Source organism: Mustela putorius, unplaced genomic scaffold (genome assembly GCF_011764305.1).
Source record: "Mustela putorius furo isolate JIRA1106 unplaced genomic scaffold, ASM1176430v1.1 tig00000487_pilon_pilon_pilon, whole genome shotgun sequence".
Taxonomy (NCBI): Eukaryota; Metazoa; Chordata; class Mammalia; order Carnivora; family Mustelidae; genus Mustela; species Mustela putorius.
In genome coordinates, this window is record NW_025421399.1 from 1436586 (window position 1) to 1464449 (window position 27864).

The following is a 27864-nucleotide window of genomic DNA, read 5'->3' on the forward strand; positions in this document are numbered from 1 at the left end:
CCTTCCCCACTGGCCGATGAATTTCTCATGGGCTGGGACAGTGTTTTTCATCTTAATATCCCTGATAACTACCACAGGTCCTAGGACATTGGAATTGTTCAACAAATGAGAGAATGAGATCAAGGTTATAGCTTCTCTTCCCTGCCTCTCCTTTAACAAGAAGACATTAAAAGACTTGCTGCATGTGGGACACCTGCCTGGCTCAGTCTGTAAAGCATGTGACTCTTGATCTTGGGACCATAAGTCCGAGCCCCATGTTGGGTGTAGAGATTACTTAATAACAAAATCTCAAAAAATAAATAAAAACAAACTAACTAAATAAATAAATAAAAGACTTGCCACACAATCTGATCATAGTGTACGCCAGGATAAATTCATTGTTCACTACATTGGCCTATACGTCAGGAATATTGTGAGTTTAATCCTAATCAGTTTTCCAAAAAAGGAGAAAGGTGGGGATATTGGGGGGAAGACGTCATTTCTGCACCTTTAGAAATGAATTTTCTTTTTTTTTCTTTCTTTTTTTTTTTTTTTAAGATTTTATTTATTTATATGACAGACAGAGATCACAAGTAGGAAGAGACGCAGGCAGAGAGAAGAAGGGAAGCAGGCTCCCCGCGGAGCAGAGAGCCCGATGCAGGGCTCAATCCCAGGACCCTGAGATGATGACCTGAGCTAAAGGCAGAGGCTTAACCCACTAGCCACCCAAGCACCCCTAGAAATGAATTTTTTCAATTCCTTTTATACACAACATAAGAAAATATCCCAAGATTCTTACACAGAGTAGCTACATGTCAAGGAACTAAATGGCCTGATGTTGCTGATTTTCTGATATTTGATCCTTTGGAAATATGCTGAACGGATACATTATACAATATGTCATTAGCACCTGAATGGAAACACACTAGTGACAACAAGTATCTTCCTTTACAATATCAAATAATCACCACAAATCATGAACTGATCTGTAGACAGCTGCACCAGAACGTGGAATCAGCGGAAGGCGGGGCAGTTTCAAGGCCTGACCGGCAAAGTGAGCTCGGAAGAGGGAGCGCTCAGAATCCACACGGCTGGAAGGTCATCCACGGGATAAAACAAAGTTGCCACACGGAGGAGCTCCTTTAAAACTACCTTGTAGGGGGCGCTTGGGTGGCTCAGTGGGTTAAGCCTCTGCTTTCGGCTCAGGTCATGATCCCAGGGTCCTGGGATGGAGCCCTGCGTCCGGCTCTCTGCTCAGGTGAGAGCCTGCTTCCCTTCCTCTCTCTCTGCCTGCCTCTCTGCCTACTTGTGATCTCTGTCTGTCAAATAAATAAATAAAATCTTTAAATAAATAAATAAATAAATAAAAATAAAACTACCTTGTAGTAGCTTGTCTTCGTCCAAGAGCACAGTCACTGTCAAAAGATGGCTGGGGGGCGCCTGGGTGGTTCAGTGGGTTAAAGCCTCTGCCTTCGGCTCCGGTCATGATCCCAGGGTCCTGGGATCGAGCCCCACATTGGGCTCTCTGCTCGGCAGGGAGCCTGCTTCCTCCTCTCTCTCTGCCTGCCCCTTTGCCTACTTGTAATCTCTGTCTGTCAAATAAATAAAATAAATAAAATCTTAAAAAAAAAAAAAAAAGGTGAAATTCCCTTAAAAAAAAAAAAGATGGCCGGGAGGGGGTGGTGAAGACTGAGAGGGAGCCTCAGGGTACCGCAAAACTATAGCTGGACCAAGGAGGAAAACACTGGGCCAAATGCCCCCAAATCTTGCCCAAGGCTTGAAAATGATCCATCTTCCTTTCCCTACCCCACAGTTCTCTCTGAGGACTCCCACTCCCTTTATGACCCGTCCTTGCTTAGGACTCCTGAACCTAGAGGCAACTGCTCCCCAAGACCTTTCTTTGCCCACCTAGATTCTGGTTCTGGAAAAGGCACTATTCTGAGTATCCCCTCAAGCCTGGACCCCAAGGATGGAAATGAGTCACAGAGACCATTGTCTGAGAGGGATGGTATGAAACAATACCATGTTCTCTGAGGTTCATGAACAGGGTGAGTGGGGACAGACATAATAGTGTTTAGGGGCCCATGAAGGCCAAACTATTACTTCTGCTTCTAGGTCATAAACATAGGCAATACAGTTAAGGGGGGGTCCCCCCCACCCAGAGCCAGGGAACAACCTTAACAGAAGCTTCCTGTGGCCCCTGGAAATCCTTGTGACCTGGCTCTCTTCTATAAACTGAATCAATCCTAAAAGCACAGTAATATTCTGTCTGCTCTGGTGTCCAGTTGTGTTCAGGGATCTCCCCACAGTGACGAGTCTATTCCAACCAGCTGTGTTCCTTTGGACCCACAGTATTCATTTCCCCGTAGGTATTGCAGGGGTCCCCTGTTCATACAGCAGGTTTCTGACCACTACCCTCTAACCCATGTGTGTGGAGAGGCCTCTAGATAACTACTATTGTCAGGTGATACAACAGCTGTTAATTCAAAGCCCTGAGCCACCAAACTGATAATTACCGCACGGTCATACTCCATTCATTTATATCCCTCCCACGTGAATAAGGACCTTATAAATGCGTGCATTCCTTCTGCTGTCCCCTACACCAATGGTCCTCCTCCTCCTTTTCCTTCTCCTTCTTCTTCTTTTTAAGATTTTATTTATTTGACAGAGAGAGAGAAAGAGAGAGAGAGACATAGCAAGAGAGAGAACACAAGCAGGTGGAGTGGGAGAGGGAGAAGCAGGCTTCCTGCTGAACAAGGAGCCCAGTGGGGCGCTCCATCCCAGGACCCTGCAATCATGACCTGAGCCTAAGGCAGACACTTAATGACTGAGCTAGCCAGGCGCCCCTACACCAATGGTTCTTAACCTTTGCTGATTCATGGGAGCTTTCTGAGAATCTGCTATGAACCTCCCCAGAAAAAGAGTAGACATATGAACTTGAAAACAATTTCACAGACTTCTTGATTCGTAAAGCCCATCCTTCAGACCCCAAGCCAATGCTAACAATTCTTGATGGCAAGAAATGATGACATTTCTTTCTTTCTTTCTTTCTTTTTTTTAAGATTTTATTTATTTATTTGACAGGGATCACAAGCAGGCAGAGAGAGAGGAGGAAGCAGGATCTCCACTGAGCAGAGAGCCCAATGCAGGGCTCAATCCCAGGACTCTGGGATCATGGCCTGAGCCGAAGGCAGAGGCTTTAACCCACTGAGCCACCCAGGTGCCCCGAAATGATGACATTTCTAAAGAGAGGTAGTTAGAAGAGGAGAGCTGCAGCCTCATTCTTCCCACTTGTTTTTCATAGGCATGAAGGCTTGCAAAGGATGTGGGAACGCGACTCGGTCAACCTGATCTGTGAGGTCCAGCCAGGTGCTGTCCTCACCTGTCCACCTCGCCAAGGCAGCAGGCTCGTAATGACCAACTAAGGCAGCAGCTCCTGTCTGAGACTGACGCAGGTCTCTCCCTTGTCCACACCAATACACTCCCACCTGAGTCTAGCCCAGACCTTACACACCTTTCCCTAGTGCCATCCAGGCAAGCCAGGTGACTCTTATGCCTACCTTGTCACCTAGGAACAGTGGATGAAAAGGACCTCTATGGGGTCTGCTGCGCTACACCTTCTCTACACTTCCTTCTTCTCCCTTCATCTCTCTCTCTCACATGTACACACAGGCACACACACGCACTCCAGCCATCACTCAGAAGAGCCAGAGTCAGCATCTCGAAGGCTCCCTGCAGCAGAGCTCCCCAAGCATGCCTTCAGGTTGGACTCAGCCAAGTTTAAGGGTGACTGTGACCCAGCCACTGGCCAGATTACATATTCTGGGTCACTCTAACCTCCTCAAAGGACAAGTATTGTCATTTGATATCTCATCTGATACTCCAAACCTTTATGCCTCAAAAATAACAACAATAACAACAACAACAACAAAATACCCTTGATCTTCACTTGATCTTGGGCACCTGGGCAGCTCAGTGGGTAAAGCCTCTGCCTTTGGCTCAGGTCATGACCCCAGAGTCCTGGGATCGAGCCTTGCATCGGGCTCTCTGCTCAGCTGCTCTGCTCAGCTTCCCCCTCTCTCTGTCTCTGCCTACTTGTAATCTCTGTCAAGCAAATAAATAAAATCTTTAAAAAAATAATAACACCCTTGGGGCACCTCGGTGGCTTAGTGGGTTAAAGCCTCTGCCTTCGGCTTAGGTCATGATCCCAGGGTCCTGGGATCGAGCCCCGCATCGGGCTGTCTGCTCTGTGGAGAGCCTGCTTCCTCCTCTCTCTCTCTCTCTGCCTGCCTCTCTGCCTACTTGTGATCTCTGTCTGTCAAATAAATAAATAAATAATCTAAAAAAAATAATAACACCCTTGATCTGATGCAAAACTAAGTGTTTACCACACACACACACACACACACACACACACACTCCGGGTTGCCACCAGCCTTCCCCAACCTCTTCCAAAAATGATTACATAGGGCACCTGGGTGGCTCAGTGGGTTAAGCGGCTGCCTTCGGCTCAGGTCATGATCTCGGGGTCCTGGGATCGAGTCCCACAATGGGCTCTCTGCTCAGCAGGGGACCTGCTTCCTCCTCTCTCTCTCTCTGCCTGCCTCTCTGCCTACTTGTGATCTCTCTCTGTCAAATAAATAAATAAATAAATCTTTAAAAAAATGATTAAGTATTTCTAACAAAGATTGACTGTGAATATAAACAAGAGTTTGTGGACCCCAGCGATGGGAAGAGGTCTCCCCGCCCTTCCACAGACTGGAACCTCTCCCACTCTAGCCTTTCCCAATCATGGGAAAGACAACCAAGGTGGCTTTCTCCTTACCACAAACATGTACCCATCATTCTAACTGAGAGTATTAGCAAGAAAAGCAAAACTCTAAGATACCAAAAACACCTCTTGATGAGGCACCTGGGTGGCTCAGTGGGTTAAGCCTCTGCCTTCAGCTCAGGTCATGTTCCCAGGGTCCTGGGATCCAGCCCCACATCGGGCTCTCTGCTCAGTGGGGAGCCTCCTTCTTCCTCGCTCTCTCTCTGCCTTCGTGTGATCTCTATTTGTAAGATAAATAAGTAAAATCTTAAAAAAAAAAACACCTCTTGAGATGGACCTCAGAGTCAACTCTTGATGCTGTGGACTATCAGATGAATAGTTCTGTGAATAACCAGTCACCAGAGTTTTAGTCCAAGACCCAGCCCAATTCTGGCCTCTCACTATGTGCTTTCAAGTAATGCAATGTGATTAAAGTGTTATCAGAACCTGCCTCTCAGAACATGACTAACTAGACTTGTTATCTTAGTCAGGTCACTTCCTGTCCCTGGGCCTTGGTTTCATCATTCATTCACTCAACAAATATTTATTTGTTGAGAAGCTTGTAAGTTCCAGGCACTGTGCTAAGTGCTCAAGACAACAAAGATGAGTGAGATAAGGTCCAGCCGGCTGTGGTCTCACTCTATTGTTGATGTGTTAATGTCAATGACTCCTTATTTGCTGTATGATCAGGACAATAATGGAGGTTGGACAAGGTAGGAGAGGAAAGCTGGAAGGGGAGCACCTGTGTCTGATTAGGGGCACGGAGGTTTGTGAAAATAAGGGAGTTGGACTTTTTAATCAAAGAGTCTGTTATTCTTAGATGGTGGTGCATTCCAAAAGGACACAGAAGCCATTTGGATATTCTGCTCCGGGGCCGTGTGTGCAATCCCAGGCCTCCGCCAGCGCAGATAAGGAGTTCACCATTGGCATTTGACCAGTTGGCCCTAACACCTCTTTCAGAGTTAGTAGAAGCCAGATTCTTTTTATCAGACTTCTGCACTATCCAATTCTAAGGATCACCCTAGAAGGGTGATCATTGACACTTTGTCAAATCAAGTCCCTTCTAATTCAAAGGTCAGCAAAGACATTAGGCATACTGGTGCCGTACATTTGCTTAACCAGCTGATGAAACAAACACGTCATTTGGGAGGAGAATATCCAAACCCACACATGCACAGAATGAATCCCTCATAAGGTTTTCTTTCAAACAAAGCCAGAAATAAAACCTATTGATCTCTAATTGCCAGAAATTCAATGGTCACCCCAAGATGCTGTTAAACAGAGCTAATTGTGGCTTATAATTAACTCATGCACCAGCTAATATTATTGAAGTCCTCAAATACTGAAAGGAACAGCGTTATGAATTCCTAAAAAGTCAATATCAGTAATAACCAAAATAACCTTCTGGGTTATTTTTTCTTCTGCCTAACTATATTTTCTGTATTTAGTACAAAAAAAATGTGTTTTGATGTTGTAACATTTGAACCAGCTAGAGGTTATTATTTTACAGAAATAAAATGTGTTCTCTCCCATTAAAATATTTATTAGTGTTTTTCCTTTCTTGCCAAGATGGTGGGAATCTGATACTGCCACATGCAAACTGCCTAGTAAGTTCATTATACGTATAATTCAGTTCTTACATTTTGTTCTCTCTTGAAGTAGAAATGCAGGCAATACACACCAATTCCTCATTGCACTTTGAATTCATATATACGTCGTCTATATATTGGTCAAAAATGTTATGTGTTGAGAAGCCATCTTGATGGTTGTACGTCAGTGTGAATGTACTTAATGCCACTTAACTGTTCATTTAAAAATGATTAAAATGAGGGGCACCTGGGTGGCTCAGCCATTAAGTGGCTGCCTTCGGCTCAGGTCATGATCCTAGGGTCCTGAGATGGAGTCCCACATCAGGCTCCCTGCTCAGCGGGAAGCCTGTTTCTCCCTCTTCCACACCCCCTGCTTATGTTCCCTCTCCCACTGTGTCTCTCTCTGTCAAATAAATAAAATCTCTTTTTAAAGTTTTTTAAAAAGATTTTTATTTATTTATTTGAGAGAGAGAGAGTGAGAGAGAGCATGAGAGGGAGAGGTCAGAGGGAGAAGCAGACTCCCTGTGGAGCTGGGAGCCTGATGCAGGACTCAATCCCAGGACCCCGAGATCATGACCTGAGCTGAAGGCAGAGGCTTAACCTAGTGAGCCACCCAGGAGCCCCAACATAGATATTTCTCTCTTTTTAAAATTTTTTATTTTTTTATTAACATAAAATGTATTATTAGCCCCAGGGGTACAGGTCTGTGAATCGCCAGGTTTAAACACTTCACAGCACTCACCATAGCCCCACGCAGAGATTTCTTAAAAATAAAATCTTTAAAAAAAAAAAAAGAAAAAAGGCCTCTCTACATTAACAAAGTGAAGGCTACCAGAGTCTAAGGTTTTTTCTCTGTACCCTCAGACGCTTCATTAATACACCAGGGAGGAAGAAACCTGTCACACAGATGTCAACTCAGATTAGGGAAGATAAGATTTAAATTACTTTGATTCCAACATGAGAACAGTTTGAGAATGACTTGGCTTCAACCTGTGATTAACAGAAAACCACCTTAAGCCACACACGGTTTCTGAGCTGCGGAGGAGAGGTGGCCCAGGGAGGTGGACACAGGTGGTTTCCAGGGCTCCTTGGTTCATTGGCTCCTTATTTGAGGACAGGGTGACTCAACTGGGGAGAATTCACCGCTTCAGCCTGTTTGGTCTTGATCAATCCAGAAAACACACTCGCTGACGTCCTTCTATCATTAAGTCGTAGGCAGCGACAAAGCAAGTAGGCGAAGGGACTTTTCACTCGGGAAAGCTCAGAATCGTCACAGGACTGCCTTGAGAACCTGCACAAAGGGACGGCTTGAGACCTGCAGGCCCTTGGGTCAACAGCCAGTCTTGAACTGGAGAGGTGAGGAGCCAGTGGGGCGGGCCGGCCAGGACTAAGAATACAGGAGCTCAGAAACAAGCAAACAAAAACTATTCATAAGAAGTCCCAGGAAACAAACTGAGGGTTACAGAGGGAAGGGGGGGTGGAGGGAGGGGGTAGCCAGGTGATGGGCGCTAAGGAGGGCATGTGTTGTGATGAGCACTGGGTGTTACACACAACTAACGAGTCGCTGAATATTGCATCAGAAACTAATGATGTTACTATATGCTGGCGAACTGAACATAGTTAAAAAAAGTTTAAAAAAAAAAAACTGTTCATAAGAAGCACTAAAAGGTGAGAGGGTGCCTGGCTGGTGCAGTTGGTGGAACAGTCACCTCTTGATTTTGGGGTTGTGGGTTCAAGCCACAAGAGATTGGGGTAGAGATTATACGCACTGGGTGTCTAAACCTTAAAACAAAAAAAGTCCTAAAAGGTGAACACAGGCCTGGACCTTCCAGATTGCAATTAGACTGCCAAGTAGCTATCCTTAGAACTTTGTCATATTGATTTAACAAACCAACATAGAAAGCAGCAGATGAAAACCATGTCGAAAGTTAATTTTTAGGGGCCCCCGGGGTGGCTCAGTCGGTTAAGCATCCAACTCTTGATTTCGGCTCAGGTCATGATCTCAGGGTCTTGGGATTGAGTCCTGTGTCGGGCTCCCTGCTCAGCAGGAGTATCCTTCTCCCTCTACTGCACCACCCCCCAGCCCACTCGTGCTCTCTCTCTCTCAAGTAAATAAATAAAATCCCTTTTTAAAAAGTTAATTGTTAATAACCTCCTAAATAGTCTTATTTTAAAAAATTTAAAATTTGAACATAGTTGACACAGTGTTCCATTAATTTCAGGTTTATGACTTAGTGAGTTTGATCTCTCTGTATGTCATGCTGTGTCTAAATAGCTTTTTCAGGGTTTTCTTTTAAAGATTTTATTTATTTATTTGACAGAGAGAGAGAGAGTCAGTGAGAGAAGGAACATAAACAGGAGGAGCAGGAGAGGGAGAAGCAGGCTTCCTGCCGAGCAGGGAGCCCAACGCAGGGCTCGACTCCAGAACCCTGGAATCATGACCTGAGCTGAAGGCAGACCCTTATCACCCAGGCACCCCCTAAATAGTTTTAATTAACCAAATACTGTAGTCTGACATAGCTGGAGGGATGTATTGATAGCACAGAGAGCATTAGTAGAGACAAAATGGACCAAAAATTTCAACATACACTGAACCACTGTGGTCAAGGAAAGAAAGGCTATTAGACTGTGAGAGAGAAAACAAGGGTTTAGCCTCAGCTGTTGCTAACTGGCCCTATGACTCTATCAGGCAGAAATACATTCAGTGGCAGTTAACAGAACATTCAGTTAGCAGTAAGCTAAATAAATAATATAGTTTGTTTTTCTCACTTGGTAAGTTCAGAGGTAAGCCGTCCAGGATTGGGGCATCTGTTAGGAAGCCACCCAGAACATCTGACCAGAACGTCTATCTTTGTGTCCCACCATCACCCATGTGTGGCCTTGGTGCTCATGGGTACAAGATGGCGGCTGGACCAAGTTCCAAACAGAAGACTAAGAGCAGAGCAAAAGAGGCTGCGGCCTCCAGCTGCACTTGCCTTTTTGAAAAAGTTGCCCCAGGAGTCTTTCATTGAGAGGTGACTAGGGTGAGGGAGCCGGATTTGCCAACCAACATTAATTACCACAGTGACCTCAGACATACACACAGATCTTAATACAATATTAAGACTAGGGAAGGGGTGCCTGGGTGGCTCAGTGGGTTAAAGCCTCTGCCTTCGGCTCCGGTCATGATCCCAGGGTCCTGGGATCGAGCCCCACATCGGGCTCTCTGCTCCGTGGAGAGCCTGTTTCCTCCTCTCTCTCTCTCTCTCTCTGCCTGCCTCTCTGCCTACTTGTGATCTCTTTCTGTCAAATAAATAAAATCTTAAAAAAAAAAAAAAAAGGCTAGGGAAGCTTCAGAACCTACGTATACATCTCAGCTCTCTGAATCCTAGCCTCCTCATCCATAGAGTGTAGGGGATGCACTATGGGCATTCTGGGCAGGACGGTTCATTACTGTGGGGCTCTCCTGCAGACAGCAGGACACTATACATCTCTGATCTCCAGGTACCAAATGCCAGGATCCCCCCGCGCTCACAACTGTGATGAAACCAGATAGGCCTCTGCTGGTTTGCAGATGCCTCCGGGTTGGGGTGAGGCATGGGAGGGGACTATCTTGTGGGATTGGAATCCACTGTCCTAGATCAGGTCCCATCTACACCTGTCTGATTCTCTCTAGCCTTTTTCATAAAAGCTAGTTAGTTTTTGAAGACGTGGTTACCCAGCAGGAACATAGATCCCTATTCACTACCTCATGGTGGGCTGGTATTCCTTTATCTCCTCACTGCCACCTTTATTATTTTCCTTTTTAAAAAAATTAATATATAATGTATTATTGGCTTTGGGGGTACAGGTATGTGATTTATTAGTCTTACGCAATTCACAGAGCTCACCACAGCACATACTCTCCCCAATGTCCATCACCCAATCACCCCAACCCTGGCACCACCCTCCTGTCCAGCAACCCACAGTTTGTTTCCTGAGATTAAGAATCTTTTTTTTTTTCTTTTAAGATTTTATTTATTTATTTGACAGAGAAAGATCACAAGTAGGCAGAGAGGCAGGCAGAGAGAGAGACAGGGAAGCAGGATCCCCGCCGAACGGAGAGCCCGATGCAGGACTCGATCCCAGGACCCTGAGATCATGACCCTAGCCGAAGGCAGCGGCCCAACCCACTGAGCCACCCAGGTGCCCCCTGAGATTAAGAATCTCTTATGGTTTGTCTCCCTCTCTGGTTTTATCCCATTTCATTTTTTCCTCTCTTCCCCTATGATCCTCTGCCTTGTTTCTCAAATTCCACATATCAGCGAGATCATATGATAATTGTCCTTCTCTGATTAACTTATTTCGCTTAGCATAATACCCTCTAGTTCCATCCATGTTGATGCAAGCGGCAAGGTTTCATTTTTGATGGCCGCATAATATTCCATTGTGTGTGTGTGTGTGTGTGTGTATATACGTATATATATATATTATCTCTATAGATATAAATATATCTCATTTATCTATATATGTGTATATATGTATATATACATATATATCTCTAAAGATATATAGATATACATATATATTTATGTCTATATATATATACACATATATATCTACCACATCTTCTTTGTCCATTCTTCTGTCAATGGACATCTAGGCTCTTTTCATAGCTTGGCTACTGTGGACATTGCTTCTCTAAATCCTTATTGCTACTTTTAGACAATCACATTTTACCTTGCTGAAAGGCCCTCCTCCTCCTCTGAGGCCCATGTTATCCACCACCATCAGATTCTTCTCCCACTTGCTCCAATGATCCATCTATTTCCAGATCACTCCTGCATGTCCTCTAGACCTTCCACTCCAAGCTTTGCCTTCCTCCCAGGTGACTTTTAGATCCGTATGGATGGTCTTGCCTGGACTTGACCTCCTGACCTCTAATGCCCTGTACTCTTTCTTTCCTTGTCCCCCGCACCATGGATGGACCTCAGCACTTGCCATCCTGTGAACTACTTAAACTTAACCTTAAACTTGACCAGCTCCCTCTTGGACCATCACTTTCAGTACCTCCATGTTCTCATTCCCTTTGTCCCATTCTTCCTCCTAATGTTGATATGTGGCTTTTACTCCAAGGTAGCACCCCCTTCCTAGCTGCACACCCTTCTCCACACAGCTTCTGGACAAGCTGGTCCATCCCTCCTGTATTCCCGTGATCTTCACCTCATCCTCCCGGTAAAACCCCAGCCCCAGCTCTAGCTGCCTTTCTGCCCTCTGACTCCTACACTTGAGCAGCTGAACACCCACACGAAGAAGTGTTTCCATGACAACCGGGTGGTGAGCCGCTGGTCCCTCTACTCTCCTTGTCAGCCCTCTTCTGTTCCCTACCTTATCACCTCGCCTGTCATCCTCACTCTCAGCAGATAACTTCACTCCTACTTGACAGTGAAAATAGAAACCATCAGTCAGAAGCCCCCTCAACTTCCTGTCCCCCCACTGCCACCCCACTAAAACACTTATTTTTATCTGCACTCATCCTTTCCTCCCTTTATTGTGGGAAAAGTTTCCTTCCTGTGGTTAATCCCTCCACCTGAGCCCTGCATCCCGATAGCTCCAGCCTCCTCAGGGACCTCGGCTCTCAAAGTTCCCTCTCTGCTCCTACAGCATCGCCACATGGAAGGCTCTCCCATGTTCTCAAACGCAGTGCTCTCTAGGCCTCACGTTCCCATCTCCACTGTGCAAACTTCCCCTTCCCTCTTTTCCTTTGCAGTCGGAGTTCTCGGCCTTTTTCACACCATGGATGCCTTTGGCTGTCTGGTGGATAATGTTGTTGAAAGCCTGAAATATGCATGGAACTTACCATGAATACCAATGACTGCAAATGCAGTTGTTACAATAGATTTTAAAAATTTGTGACACCGTTATACATGTGCTGCTTTCTTTTGTTCTTGGCTATCCTTTGTTAATGCATTAAATAGCAAAATCTTGAAGTGGGTCTAAAAGAACTCCTGTATTTTTATGTAGTGATGATTATAAACACTATTTTGCAACATCTGTGTCAACTGTAATGTGAATTAAAAACAGCTGTGATTTTTACAGGTGACAAAGTCACAGTTACTACTAATACTACTGAAGATTGGTGCCTGCAGTCATAATTGAAGATGAGACGATAGTTTAATTAGAGGTAGGTGAAAAATCAAGGTGTAATTTTTTTCCCATCCAAGTTTGTGGGTCACACGAATTCTTTTTTTTTTTTTTTTTAAGATTTTTATTTATTTATTTGACAGACAGAGATCACAAGTAGTCAGAGAGAGAGGAAGGGAAGCAACTCCCCGATGAGCACAGAGCCTGATACGGGGCTCAATCCCAGGACTCTGGGATCATGACCTGAGCCGAAGGCAGAGGCTTTAACCCACTGAGCCACCCAGGTGCCCTGTTCCTGTGAATTTTTTCCAGAGATGCCTTGAAGGGGACCTGTCGGCACCAGATTAAAATGCTTGTTTTAGGGTCGCAGGGAGCCTGCTTCCTCCTCTCTCTGCCTGCCTCTCTGCCTACTTGTGATCTCTGTCTGTCAAATAAATAAATAAAATCTTTAAAAATAAATAAATAAATAAATAAAATGCTTGTTTTAAAGCCCATCTTCTCTGCTCACCTCCTTATCTTCCATTCGTGTCTCAATTTTATGATTCTCCAAAGGTCCATTAGTGCCAACTACATATAACAGTAAGTTAGCTTTTGCAATCTGGTTTTCATGGCACAGGGTCATGGCCTCATGGCCCGGGGTCAATATCCTCACCAAAGTCACCAATGGTCCGCTGAATGTGAAGGTACCTTTTCCATCTCCATGTTACTCCAAATCATTTCCTCCTTGGAATTGTTTCCTTCCCTATGGCTGCACCTTGAGGTGCAATTAAAAAACAGAATCCAGGGGTGCCTGGGAGGCTCAGTGGGTTAAGCCGCTGCCTTCAGCTCAGGTCATGATCTCAGAGTCCTGGGATTGAGCCCCCAATCGAGCTCTCTGCTCAGCAGGGAGCCTGCTTCCTCCTCTCTCTCTGCCTGCCTCTCTGCCTGCTTGTGATCTCCGTCTGTCAAATAAATAAATAAAATCTTAAAAAAACAAAACAAAACAAAACAAAAAACCAGAAGCCAGGAGCACCTGGGTGGCTCAGTGGGTTAAAGCCTCTGCCTTTGGCTCAGGTCATGATCCCCGGGTTCTGGGATTGAGCCCCACATCGGGCTCTCTGCTCAGCAGGGAGCCTGCTTCCCCTTCTCTCTCTGCCTACCTCTCTGCCTGCTTGTGATCTCTGTCAAATAAATAAATAAAATAAAATAAAATAAAAAACAGAATCCAAATCAGATAGCTTAAACCATAAGAAAAAATATATTCTACATTTTTTTTTAAAAATGCTATTTATTTATTTATTTATTGGGGCCACAAAACAAGGTTTTATTGAGCAATAGGAAAGTATATTGAATGATAGTACAAAGCTCCAAAAGACAGAAGGGACCCGAGAGGGTTATCTATTTATTTATTTTAAAAAAGAGAGAGAGCTCATGCTTCTGTGAGCAGGGGGAGGGGCAGAAGGAGAGGGAGAGAATCTCAAACAGGCTCCTGTGCTGAGTGAGGAGCCTGATGAGGGTCTCGATGAGTAGCTGGATCTCACTACCCTGAGATCATGACCTGAGCTGAAACCAAGAATCTGACATTTAAGTGACTGAGCCACCTAGGGGCCCCCAAATAAATCCTACCTTTTAAGAAGTCCAGCTACAAAGCTGCTCCAGGGCTGATCAATTTCATGGCTTCGCAATGTCATCTGGGACCCAGGTGCCTTCCGTCTTTTTGCTCTACCACCTCACCATGATGGCTTATCCTCAACACCTCTACACCTTAAAGAACAACTGTAGCAGTTCCAAGAGCCATGCCCAAATGTGATAACACGCCGCTAAAGAACAGGATGTGTCTCTTCCTGTATGTTTATTTCTAATCCGGGAGGAGACCTTCCCCGGGAGCCCCCAGAAGTCTTTCCTTACATCACATTGGCCTGAATTGCATCATATGTCCCTTCCTAAATCAGTCCCTGGCAAGGAAACTGTGATGACCATAACTGGCTTGGATTAATCAGGATTCACTGCCAAACCACTGGGAAGAAGGTGGAATGCAGAACAAAACCAGGGCTCTGCCAGAAGTGAACAGGCAATCCAACCTCACTGATACACTTTAGTTTTTCTTCTGCTTTTTGCTGGCTCCTTCCTTTTGTCTTTGCAATGCACTCCTCCTTCCCACCCCGTTAAGTGTTGTATTGTGTCAGGCTCTCTTCCTGTCCTTTTCCAGTCTGGGACCATCCCACCCCACAAATTCTTGCTAAACGACCCTATTTACCCCTATGGCTTGAACTGCCACTTGGGTATGCCTCACTCTCCACCTAGAATTTGCTCCTTAGCTCGAGACCCGTGAATTCTCTGTCACCTCCTGGGACCCTGGCTCCATCTGGATATTCCCAGGCCTCTCAAACTCAACCTATGCATCCATGTTCTTCCTGAATTCCCTGTGTTTCGGTCATCACCCTGGGACTGAAATCTGTCTGCTCATACTCCTTTTTCTCCTTTACCCCCATTGCAGAATCCATCATCTTAAACTCCTCCAGAATCTCCCCACTCAGTGTCTCTAGAACTGGTCCCCTCTTCTCTAAACTTGGGCAGGGACCTGCTCCTTTCAGGGCTGCGTGGTAACCTTGCCCCTTGCTTTATTCTAGCATACCTGTGTCACTGATGCCGGAGGAATCCTTCTCTAGCCCAATTCAGCAACCTTCATCAGCTTCCCGTTTTGCAAGGCACATCTCGTCTGGTCCTGGCTGACTTCTCCATTTCACTACCTGACACTTTTTTCTCCTTCACCCTAAACTCAACATGCCACCTCTCACATCCAGCCCGCACACATGCTGCCGCTTCCCCACCATCGGACCCCCCTCAATTTGTGCACATGCACGTACACACACACATCTTTTTTTCCTCCGTGTGCACTCCAAAATACTTTCATTTTTTTTGACAAAACTTATTTTTGTCATCTACCATGTGTTAGCCACCTTACCATGCTGATGGCAGCTCTATCTTATCTTTCTTAAAAATGGCTCCTTTGGGGTGTGTGGGTGGCTCAGTTGGTTAAGCAACCGCCTTTGGCTCAGGTCATGATCCTGGAGTCCCACGATCGAATCCCACATGCGGCTCCCTGCTTGGCGGGGAGTCTGCTTCTCCCTCTGACCTCTCCCTTCTCAGGCTCTCTCTTTCAAATAAATAAATAAAATCTTTTTTAAAAATGACTCCTTTGTGTTCCTTAATAAGGATCGCTGTAAGTTTATTTAAGCCCACCCCTCTGGATGGATACATGGACAGCCAGGTTGCTTTCTAGCATTATAAACCCCTTGTAGCCCCCATCCCTATACATACATCTTTGTGCATATGTCCCAGCATGCGTGCCTAGCTATCAGGGACTCGGGTGATTCCTGGAAGTAGAATTGCCAGTCGAAAGTCATGTGATTTACATATCAAGAGAATAGCCAGTTTACCAGAATGTATCCATTTAAACTACCACCAATATAAAAATACTATATTAAAGCATCCATTTCTCAGAACCTTCATCAACACTAAATATCTTTAAATTTTTGCTTATCTAATATTTTGCCTTAAATTTGAATTTTTCTGATTACTAGTGAGACTGAGTATCATTTTACATTTTTATTTATCATGAACCATTTATTTCTTTTACCTATTCTTTTTGACTATTCATTTGCCTCCTTCTTCTTCCTCTTCTTCCTCTCCTTCCTCTGCCTCTCCTCCTCCTCCTCCTCCTCCTTCTTCTTCTTTTTTATTAAGAAACCCTCCCCCAGGATGCCTGGGTGGCTTACTCGGTTACCTTCGGCTCAGGTCATGATCCCAGGGTCCTTGGATCGAGTCCCATATCAGGCTCCCTGCTCAGCAGGGAGTCTGCTTTTCCTCTACCCTTCCCCTGCTCGTGATCTCTCTCTCTCATTCTCTCTCAAATAAATAAATAAAATCTTAAACAAAACAAAACAAAACAAAAACAAGAGCTCCAACTCACAACTCTGAGATCAAGAATCAAATGCTCTACCAACTGAGTCAGTCAGGTGTCCCCTTGCTTGTTCTCTTCTTGGTTTGTATCCTCCTCGATTTTCTTCACCTGGCCCGTTCCTACCAAACATTCAAGGCTCAGGCCAGGCACCACCTTTTTCAAAATAGGTTTCTCCAGTTCTCTGGCCTCTCCCTGCACCCACCCCCAAGATAAGCCCCCTGCTCTGCACTCTGTGTTTATCTCCTCCACAAGGCCATGGACACAGGGGTCTGTTACCTCTGCTTCCCCTATTCATATTAGTGTGCCCTGGTGTTGTATAGATACATAACAAAAGAATGAAACAATGAGCAAACAATCCACAAACAGGATCACTTTTAGGGTTATTTCTTTTTTGCTATTCCTTGAGAAAACAATACAGAATTAAATAGCCTGTTTTGTTTGTTTCCTAAGGAAGATGAATTTCACGGAACTCCATACAAAAAGCTTCAGCTCTTCACCTTCATTGTTTTATTTATTTTTTTTTAAAGATTTTTATTTATTTATTTGATAGACAGAGAGAGATCACAAGTAGGCAGAGAGGCAAGCAGAGAGAGGGGGGGGGGAAGCAGGCTCCCCGCTGAGCAGAGAGCCCGATGTGGGGCTCGATCCCAGGACCCTGAGATCATGACCTGAGCTGAAGGCAGAGGCTTAACCCACTGAGCCACCCAGGCGCCCCACCTTCATTGTTTTAATTTTCTCTTGGCTTCCTTTTGAAGGTTATCCCCCCTGGGGTAATGGGACCCCAGTCTCAGGGCTCTAACTAGCTGTCTTCCTCCTCGTCCCTGACACACCTTCCTTTCCCCACCTCATAGCTCTGCCTGCCTCTTTGCTTCCCCAACAAACCTGTGCTCCCGGAGGCCAAGTGTCCAGGAAAGGCCAGAAAGGAAGGTGCAGCCAAAGTAATGTTTTACTCAACCTGGAATATCAAATACAAGCTTAGGACATTTAACAGACTTGGTAGTTTACAAATGTTGCATTTATTATCCGAGGCAAACCAAAGCCTCAAAGGAAGGCCACATCCCACATCATCATAGAACATGGAGCCAAGCAAACTGAACTCATTACTCAATGATCAAGCCATGGGTGATGACCTTGAGACCCTAAATCTGAAACCCATGAGAAAGACCCTGAACCTGGTCCTTTTGCTCAACCTCAGTAGAAGGGAGATCCGAAACCAAATCTGTAGGATGGTGACAAATAATCCAGGTTTTAATTTTTTGAAATTTATCCGAAGCAACTACTCATTTCGCTTTTACCCTGAATAAGATCTTTCATCAGTAGCAACAGCTAAGCTATCCTTCAGTTCTGACTGTGCCTAGGGGTGATCATAATAGCGGCTGGTGCATGTTGAATGTTTTCTATTGGCACTGTGGTAGATGCTCCTGTATCATCTCTTGGAACCAGCAACGTGCACGGGTCAGTTCTCAGCAGAAATGGGAATAACCTGCTCATAACTGGGAAGATTTACGTTCAGCTCTGCCCACATGCGTGGCTCCAACCCATTTCTACAGGTAAGAAGGAGCCTCTGGCTGGCCAGAGATGGCTTCTTCGAGGAAACCCACCTTTGCAATTTCCCCAACTCAGATCAAGTCACGCATTCTAACCTGTTTGCCTGTAAACTAGGATTTGAAGGAAATTTTCCCACTTCTGGGAGACTAGCAGGAGGAGCAAGGCACTGTTGTTAATCATAAGAAAAGGTTGACATTAAACTCCCTCATTTCACAAGTGTCATAAACTGCTTGCAGTTTATTATTTATGATTATTTTTTTAAATTATTAAACAAGATTTTATTTCTTGTTTTGACAGGAGAGGTAGAGCGAGAACGGGAACAAAGCAGGGGGAGCAGCAGAGGGAGAGGGAGAAGCAGGCTTCCCACTGAGCAGGGAGTCCCGTGAGGGGCTCGATCCCAGGACCCTGGGATAACGACTTGAGCCTGAGCAACCCAGGAGCCCCGACAGCTTATTATGTTAAAGAAAGCAGACAGCCGTTCCAGATTCGCAAGGCGGGAGGGCTGGTAAGTTTGCTCTTATCCTTAAAGCCTTTCTCTTCACCTGGGCTCTTTGGGAGGGCCTAGCAGAGCCTCTGAAGACAGCCAGCCCTTAGGAACAGCTCTGACAGGGGAAGGGAGCCCCATGGAGGAGCTCAGACTTCAAAGGGAGCATCTAGACCCTCCCTGAAAGGGTGAGGCTGCCAGTCCGCCTGGAGGACACCCTAACAGCCCAAATGGAGAAAGTGGGCTGGGAGGCTGGGCTGGGGTGGGGAGGGAAAGTGAGCAGAGGCCTGGGAGGGGACGGGCATGGGGCAAGCCAGAGTCTTCTAAAGAAGCCCAGAGGATTCTTGGCAGCCAGGGCTGGAAGGTGGCCGAGTTCTCATAAAAAAAAAAGAGAAAGTGAGAGAGAAAAGAAAACAAAAAACTTCGTCTGAGCATGACTCTTGGCCGTGGTGCCTTTGCCAGCGCCTCTGCAGCAGCTCCCAGAGAGAGCCTGCCAGACAAGGACAGACGGACAGCCCAATGGAGCAGAAGAACAGCCAGAAGCCAGCCCCGCACCAGAGTGGGGACTTAGAAAGTTCTAGGGGTGAGGGTCGCTGCACCCACTCTTCAGCAATTGGCTTGGAGACCACTGGCCATCCATATGGAAAAGATAAAGTGGATCCCTATCTTACAGCAGGCCTCCAAATAAGTTCCAGATGAGCTAAAGACCTACAGGGTGTTTTGTTCAGGACAAATTATGCTCAGAGACTAAGTTTGTCTTTGCCAATAATTTATTTAACACAGGTCCACTGTAATAATTATAACTTATAGTAATAATATTTCACAAGCCAAGCATACAGGATACTCTTAATACACCAATAAAGAAATAACATATTCCAAACCAATGATGGATTAGTTACATTATTTTTCCAGACAAAGGGGAGATGAAAGCAATAAAGACCAATATTAGTTGGGGTGTACCTTTCTACGAGTTGGTTCTGGGTAGTGTCAGTCCTTCCAACTAAAAGCTGGATATCAGCTGCCTGCTTAGGTCCCTCACTGCTGGGGCACGTAGCTAGCGGGAGACGGTGCCAGTGCTGGCAGGCAAAGTGGCTGCTCTGAAGACTGTTACTGCAGGGTCTGCCACACAGCTTGTACCACCACTGCCTAGAAAGGATAGCCTCACTAAGGCAGAAGCAGATGTCCCTTCTCTTCCTGAGACCGCGGCGTGGTTTAACGCCACTGCTGACCAAGGTAGCCTGGCCACACAGGAGTAAGTATCTCACAATCTCCAGAGAACTATTTAGATCAGCAAAGAGTAGCCTTGTCCAGACCAAACACTTTTGAATGGCTGGTCATACCTCTTGGTTTTTAAAGTTTAAATGACCATGTGGTGGACATCACGGCTGCCCGTTACTATGGTGTCTAGAGTTCGATAAGAAAGTGCTAATAGGGGCGCCTGGGTGGCTCAGTGGGTTAATCTTCTGCCTTTGGCTCAGGTCATGATCTTGGGGTCCTGGGATCCAGCCCCACATTGGGCTCTCTGCACAGCAGGGAGTCTGCTTCCCCCTCTCTCTCTGCCTGCCTCTCTGCCTACTTGTGATCTCTCTCTCTGTTACAGGAAGAAAGAAAAAATCCTAAAAAAACAAGAACAACAAAAAAAAGAAAGTGCTAATATCCAGCTTCAAAACAATTTCACGAAAACAAGTTCAAACCACAAACAACTTTGTCCAAAACAAGTTTTCAAAAACATGGATTTGAAATCACAAGTCAGTACACAACACAGGGAAGAAACAAAACTACTATGGGGCATTTGGAAGAAAACATAAAAGGACAGATTTATGATACTAGGAAAGGGGAGGATTTCTTTAATAAGGTATAAAACGCACCAAGCAGAAAAGAATAGTAGAATAACTGTCTACATTAAAATCTTCTCTATCCCAAAAGACACCAGATGCAAAATATAAAGACAAGCCCTAGGGGCACCTGGGTGGCTCAGTTGGTTAACTGTCTGCCTTTGGCTTGGGTCATGACCCTGGGGTCCTGGGATCAAGCCCCATATCAGACTGCTTGGTTGGTGGGGAGCTTGCTTCTCCCTCTCCCTCTGCCTGCTGCTCCCCCTGCTTGTCCTCTCTCTCTTGCTATCTTTCTCCATGTCAAATAAATAAAATCTTAAAAAAAAAAAAGACAAGCCATATCTGTGACTCATACAACCAAGAAAAAAAAGTAGAATATCTTATTATGTCTTTAAAAAAAAAAGAAGCCCAATAGAAAAATGGGTAAAGGACATGAACAGGCAATTCTGAAAGGTCTAACAACCATAACAAATCAAACCAACCTCCCTTGTGACCAGATTGTGTGGAAATTACAGTCATGAGATCCCACTGAGAGCCATGGGATGGACAAAAATTAAGATCTGATAACCCAAATGTGGATGCAGGTGTAAGAAAATGGAAACTACTTCACTGGTAAGAGTGTAAACTGGTACATCCATCTAGGAAAAAATATGTGAAAATGTGTAAAGCCTTCTAAAGAAGATGCATATGCCAGTGGTAGAGATAGTCTCCTTCATGTTCAGAAATGACTGATTCTGTATTCATTCTACATAACAGGGGATAAGTAGAATCAATGTAATCACCCCTGTGTGGGAAAGCTATTTCAGTCATCCAATGAAATACTATAAAGCAGTTAAAAACGATGAAAAAAATCTACATGTATCAACATTGCTGAATCACAAAAATCTAACATAGAGTGAAAAAAGCAGGTTACAAAAGGCTAGTATACTCTGATAGCATTTACATACATTTTTAAAACAAAAAAGTATACAATAAAAATATAAAATCATGCTTATATGTTTTAAACTTTAATATTTTATTTATTTATTTGTCAGAGACAGAGAGATCACATAAGCAGGGGAAGCAGCAGACTGAGGGAGAAGCAGCCTCCCTGCTGAGCAAGGAGTCTCATGCAGGGCTCAACCCCAGGACACTGGGATCATGACCTGAGCTAAAGGCAGACGTTTAACGGACTGAGCCACCCAGGCCTTCCAATACTTATCTGTAACTTAAAATAAAACAGAAGGGCACCTGGGTGGCTCAGTCGGTTTAGCGTTCAGCTCTTGATTTCGGCTGAGGTCTTGATCTCAGGGCCATGGGATCCAGCCCCATTTTGGGCTCTGCACTCATTAGGGAGTCTGCTTGAGATTTTCTCTCTCCCCCGCTCTCTGCTCCTCCCGGTCCTGTTCTCTCTCTCTCTCAAATAAATAATCTTTAAGAGAATTAAAAATATAAAACCACAATGAGATACCACTTCACACTTGTTAAGATAGCTATTAAAAAGCAAAACAAAACAAAAAAATAGAAAATAACAAGTGTTGGAGAGGATGTGGAGAAATTAGAACCTTATGCACTGCCGGTGGGAATGCAAAATAGTGTTGCCACTAAAGAAAATGGTGCAGCAATTCCTCAAAAACTTAAACATACAATTACCATATCATCCAGCAATTCTGCTCTTGGGTGTCTTCTCAGAATAATGAACAACTGAAAGCAGGGACTCAAACTTATTTGCACAACCATGTTCATGGCAGAGTTATTCACAATAGCCAATAGGTGGAAGCAACACTGTGGCTTCTACATTCATCTACAGATAAATGGATAAACACAAAATGTGGTATATACATGCGATGGAATATTATACATCCTTAAAAAGGAATGAAATTCTGACACTGCTACAACACGAAGTTACCCCGAGAACATTATGCTAAGTGAAATAAGCTAGATACGAAATGGCAAATATTATATAATACCACTTATAAAAGATGCCTGGTCAAAATCACAGAGACAGAAAGTAGGCTGTTGATGGCAATGAGGATGGAGAGTTACTATTTAATGGTACAGGATTTCAGTTTGGGAGGGTGACAAAGTTCTGGGGATGAATGACAGTGACGGTGGCAGAACAGTCGTTATGACACAGAACTGTACACTTGAAAATGAGTAAGATAAATTTTGTGTTAGGTATATTTAACTTAAAAATAGACATTGAAAAAAGACTGGCTTGAATCCAGCCCCTCTGTCCAAAAGAGCCACCAGCCGACTCACCTACCCGCAACGCCCAGCTGACTGGGGTCCTCCTGGACCGCCCCTCCCCGCCCCCACACCCGGGTCTCTGCCCCAGCGAGTCTCACCGCGCAGGCGCGGAACTGGGGTGGGCAAGCAGAAGGGGGCGTGGCCTCACACTGCGCCTGTGCTGAATTCCAGCTGTAAGTGCTGTGGGGGAAATGATGTCCAGGTTGGGCTCCCCGGCCCGGCGGCAGCGGGGAGGCCTGCAGTGCACACGCGCAGACCGAGCAGTCGCGTCAAAAGGCGAAGCGAGCGAGCGCTCCGCACGTCCCGCGAGCCCGGCTGCCAGGCGTTCGTCTCCGCCGTGACTCCCGCGGGGCAGGGCTGGCGCGCCCACGTCTGAAGAGCGATGCCCCGGGAGATCATCACCTTACAGCTAGGCCAGTGCGGCAACCAGAGTGAGCGAGCGAGCGCGCGCCGGGACCCTCCAGTTTCCGGTTTTGCCCCTTCGGGTCCTTCCCAGTGCTTGGCATCCTCCAGTCCCCCTTTCCCTGCCATGAACCCCCTGCCCTATTGCGCATGACAAACACGCCCAGCTGGAGAGCCGCACCTGGGCTGTGACAGCTCCCAGACCAGGTGTCTTGGGTGCAGCCTCTGAGTGTGACAGCCTCTAAGCCTGACTCTGGGCGCCTGAGGCCTTACGACTAGCGACCCAGGCATCTCTCCCCATCCCCCAGTTGGGTTCGAGTTCTGGAAACAGCTGTGCGCCGAGCATGGTATCAGCCCCGAGGGCATCGTGGAGGAGTTCGCCACCGAGGGCACTGACCGCAAGGACGTCTTTTTCTACCAGGTGCCCCCAGCGACTTGGTCAGGGGGTCTGAGGGAAGGGCAGGGGCCTGGTACCGGGAGACCCGCTGGGCAGAGGAACCAGGGCGGGAGGCTTGAGGAGGGAGGGCAGGCAGGAGCCAGAGCTGGGAGGATGGAGGGCTGGGCCTTAGCTGAGTGTGCTCCCTTGGCAGGCAGACGATGAGCACTACATTCCCAGGGCAGTGCTGCTGGACTTGGAGCCCCGGGTGATCCACTCCATCCTCAACTCCCCCTATGCGAAGCTCTACAACCCAGAGAACATCTACCTGTCGGAGCATGGAGGAGGAGCTGGCAACAACTGGGCCAGTGGATTCTCGCAGGTATCCGGGTGACCATCCCCCAAACCCCTGATGTTCCCTCCCCAGGGCAAGGCAGGCTCAGGCATCCTGGGAATTTGACTAGACCAGACTGACAATAAATAAGAGACAATGGAATAACCTGACAAGAGGGACAGCCAGGGAGAGGTTTAGGCAGATTGCAAATCGTTTGCAAAGTAGCTTTTTTGGGGTTGAGGGTGGTGGCGGAGACTCTGCTTGAGAGTGTCCCAGGGTAGAGTTCTTGGTGCTGAAAAGAGATACTCCCCAGAACCCTCATCCTCACCCTCCCTCTCATTCTTTCTCTACAGGGTGAGAAAATCCATGAAGACATTTTTGACATCATAGACCGAGAAGCAGATGGAAGTGACAGCTTGGAGGTGAGGCTCCGCCCCTGCTGAATGGAAAACAAGGCTGAAAAGTGCTGGGAAAGGTCAGGATGTTCCTGAACACGTGGTGTGATGGGGGCAATTCTATTAAAAACTAATCTTTTGAGTATCCTATGTGAGGTATCGAGGTAAATAAGGTACAGTACTTGTCCTCAAGGAGATCCTCATCTGGAGGGCATCAGCTCCTTAAGCATGAGTCTTCCTTCCCAAGGAGTGTCAGCCTGGATAGACACAGAAGAAGCCTTGAGACATGAGTGTGTTGGGAGTAGGGAATGAGACAAGCCTGGAGCCTCTGCCCCACATCCCTGGAGACTGCTTCTTCATCCCTCCCCATGCAGGGCTTTGTGCTGTGTCACTCCATTGCTGGGGGGACAGGTTCTGGCCTGGGATCCTACCTTCTCGAACGACTGAATGACAGGTAAGCCTGTGTTGGGAGAGAGGGCATTAGCCCTGGTTCCGTGGGTAGGGTCTTTCCTTTTTATTGATTTTTTCTCTTGGACTGGAAGGTCTGGCACTGTCATTTTGAGTCATTGGTAGGAACGGAGCCTGGCCATCCAGGGAACGTCTTGGAAGCAAGAACTCCCAGGAAGGGGTTTGCCCAGGGCGAAGAGGGACCTTAAGGGTTTGATGGGTTTGATGCTTTAGGTTTATTCTTTTTGGCTCCTGGGTTCTGACCACTCAGTTCTGTCCTTGCCCCCCTTTTGTACCAAGGGCTTGGTGACACTTGGAAAGGAATGGTCGTGTAAGCTCTAGAGAAGACCAAGATGGGCAGTGATGGGAGTCCTTCCAGTTCACTGTGTCACATTCCCCTTTCCCTCTTCACCCCCAGGTACCCCAAGAAGCTGGTGCAAACGTATTCAGTGTTTCCCAACCAAGATGAGATGAGCGATGTGGTGGTCCAGCCCTATAACTCCCTGCTCACACTCAAGAGGTTGACCCAGAACGCAGATTGTGTGGTGAGCACTGGAAAAGAGAGTGGGGGGCTCTGGTCCACCTCCTCAAACCTGTGAGACATAGACACCCTGCCCTTCCCAAGTCCTTGCCTAGAGAACAGAGGACCAACAAAGCCATTCCCAGTGGCCCAAATTATTAAATGAGTTGACTCCAAGTTGGTTATAGTCCCTTTAGGCAGCAGGACTCTTAAGAACATGTATACTGCCTGATATATGTCCCTATTTAGCCTGTTTAACGCCTACTCATGCTTAAATTCTCAGCCCAAGGGTCACTTTTGGAGTCAGACTTCCCCTGACCACCCATGCAAGGTCAAATCCTTTGTGCATATTTCAGGCTGTAACCATACTTTTCTGTGAGGGGGACAGACCATGCCTGTTTTATCCCCCATGGTATCTACAGAGCCAGGCACGTGCATGGCACGTGGAGATAATCACATTTGTTTACTGGATGAGAGAAAAGTGTCTGGTGATGCCCCTGAGACAGTAGTTTCCTTTTTTATATTAACATACCTACACCCTGGTGTTGGAGTTTAGAGGGGGCTAAGCTAATAACTTTTTTTTTTTAAAGATTTTATTTATTTGACAGAGAGAGATCACAAGTAGGCAGAGAGGCAGGCAGAGAGAGAAGGGAGAAGCAAGCTCCCCGCTGAGCAGAGAGCCTGATGTGGGGCTCGATCCCAGGACCCTGAGATCATGACCTGAGCCAAAGGCAGAGGCTTAACCCACTGAGCCATCCAGGCACCCTGCTAAGCTAATAACTTATCTCTCTGCCCCCTTTCTCCTCAAAAAGGTGCCGTGACCCTCTTCTGTCCCCCCCAGGTGGTGTTGGACAACACAGCCCTGAACCGGATCGCCACAGACCGCCTGCACATCCAGAACCCGTCCTTCTCCCAGATCAACCAGCTGGTGAGCCCCCACTCCCGGACTCTCTGGGCCGGAACCCCTCCTGGCTGGGGTCCACCTTGGGAAGGGAACCCCCATCCCTCCATGGAGCCAAGGCCCACGGCACGCACTCCTGTCCCCAGGTGTCCACCATCATGTCAGCCAGCACCACCACCCTGCGCTACCCCGGCTACATGAACAACGACCTCATCGGCCTCATCGCCTCGCTCATTCCCACTCCTCGACTCCACTTCCTCATGACGGGCTACACCCCACTCACCACGGATCAGTCGGTAGGAGCAGTCGCGGCAGGCCCTGCCCTCGCCTTTCTGTCCCCCTGCTGCCCCAGGAGCTGTCCCTTGGGGCCCCCAGAGGCTCTGTGCTCCAGGACCGGCATAGACCGTCCAACTCCACGCTGACCTGCTCTCCTCTGTCCTGTGCCTCTGGCTCCCTCCCCTCAGGGCCCAGGCTCTGTGGGGTCTGCAGACGGTCCTGCACAGGGCCATGACCTTGCCAAGCTAAGGAGGACTCAGTCCCACAGCAGAGGCTCAGTGTACACCTGGATCTTGAGACCCTTCCCCAAGAAACCACACTAGCCCAAGTCGGACAGGGCTGAGGCATTGGACGGTGGCCTGAGTGCGGGCCCGGGCCCTGTCGCCCACTGTCCCCTCAGGTGGCCAGCGTGCGAAAGACCACGGTCCTGGATGTCATGAGGCGGCTGCTGCAGCCCAAGAACGTGATGGTGTCCACGGGCCGGGATCGCCAGACCAACCACTGCTACATCGCCATCCTCAACATCATCCAGGGGGAGGTGGACCCCACCCAGGTAGGTGAGGCCCCTTCGTGCCACCCCCGGGCCCCGCAGGGGTAGAGGAGAGGCTACCACCACCACTGCTGCGTGCACCCCTCCCCTCAGGTCCACAAGAGTCTGCAGAGGATCCGGGAACGGAAGCTGGCCAACTTCATCCCCTGGGGCCCTGCCAGCATCCAGGTGGCCCTGTCAAGGAAGTCTCCCTACCTGCCTTCGGCCCACCGGGTCAGTGGGCTCATGATGGCCAACCACACCAGCATCTCCTCGGTGAGCCTAATCTCCTGGGCTTCACTGACCAGTCTGTTCCACTAGCCACTCTTATCATTGTGCCCCATTCCATTCCAGCCCCTTATCTTGCACGGGTTCCCATCCTGGAGATTTCTATCTCTTTCAGCTCTTTGAAAGTTCCTGCCAGCAGTATGACAAGCTGCGGAAACGGGAGGCCTTCCTGGAGCAGTTCCGCAAGGAGGACATCTTCAAGGAGAACTTCGACGAGCTGGACACGTCCAGGGAGGTGGTGCAGGAACTCATCGATGAGTACCACGCAGCCACGCGGCCAGACTACATCTCCTGGGGGACTCAGGAGCAGTGACTTCCTTGCCACCACTTCCCCTGGACAGTAAGCACAGTCCCCATAATGCCTGGTCCCTGTGGCATGGATTCCTCTCACCAAAAAACCTTTCTAGAATCATCTCCATCCCAGGCGCTGGTCCTCCTTCCTCCCTCCTCTGCCCTGACCCTTAATATGCTTGTTATCTCTAATAAAGTGATAAAGCTGTGTTGTGCATATAGTCAGAGTGTGAATATGGTGGGGGGGGGTGACCCATGTTCCCTCCCAGTTCCCAGGCATGTGTCCTTTACCTGCTGTAGCTTCTTACCACTAATCCGGGTGTCAGTATGGTCACTGTTTCCATTGGCATACCTTGCCTAGAACCAGGCCACTCTACCTGAGTCAGCCCTGAGGGTTACTGAGGTCTGCCCTGTCCTCGGTGCCTGAGCTTCTGCCCCCGGGGTGGATCACTGCCCCAGACTCTTCCACTCAGGGAGTAGGCTGTTTAGGCTAGTGAAGGAGGGCCTGCAGCATACTGAGCAGGTCAGGAAACCTGGGACTCTGGATTCCCAGCGCCCAAGGCTATCAGATCCCTAGGAACACAAC

At 47.2% G+C, this 27864-nt stretch overlaps 1 protein-coding gene and 1 long non-coding RNA gene across 3 annotated transcripts; both read left to right on the forward strand.

Annotated features, from left to right (window-relative positions):
* The first annotated feature begins 7445 nt into the window (after nucleotides 1-7445).
* Nucleotides 7446-20507, forward strand: LOC101686349. 2 transcript variants are annotated; one of them, XR_001176440.2, is made up of 5 exons: nucleotides 7446-7734; nucleotides 12436-12520; nucleotides 17839-17973; nucleotides 18269-18476; nucleotides 18918-19951. It is a non-coding gene; the product is annotated as an uncharacterized LOC101686349 (long non-coding RNA). The 2 variants fall into 2 exon arrangements; XR_001176441.2 differs by lacking the exon at nucleotides 18918-19951 and adding an exon at nucleotides 20056-20507 and having other exon boundaries at nucleotides 7447-7734.
* A 2155-nt stretch (nucleotides 20508-22662) lies between these two features.
* Nucleotides 22663-27495, forward strand: LOC101686064 (tubulin gamma-2 chain). The gene is made up of 11 exons (XM_004772670.3): nucleotides 22663-22950; nucleotides 23230-23342; nucleotides 23512-23679; nucleotides 23985-24053; nucleotides 24401-24480; nucleotides 24892-25018; nucleotides 25835-25921; nucleotides 26041-26190; nucleotides 26571-26723; nucleotides 26814-26975; nucleotides 27103-27495. The coding sequence occupies exons 1-11, from the start codon at nucleotides 22902-22904 to the stop codon at nucleotides 27298-27300; spliced, it is 1356 nt and encodes a 451-aa protein (XP_004772727.1). The 5' UTR covers nucleotides 22663-22901; the 3' UTR covers nucleotides 27301-27495.
* Nucleotides 27496-27864: the final 369 nt, after the last annotated feature.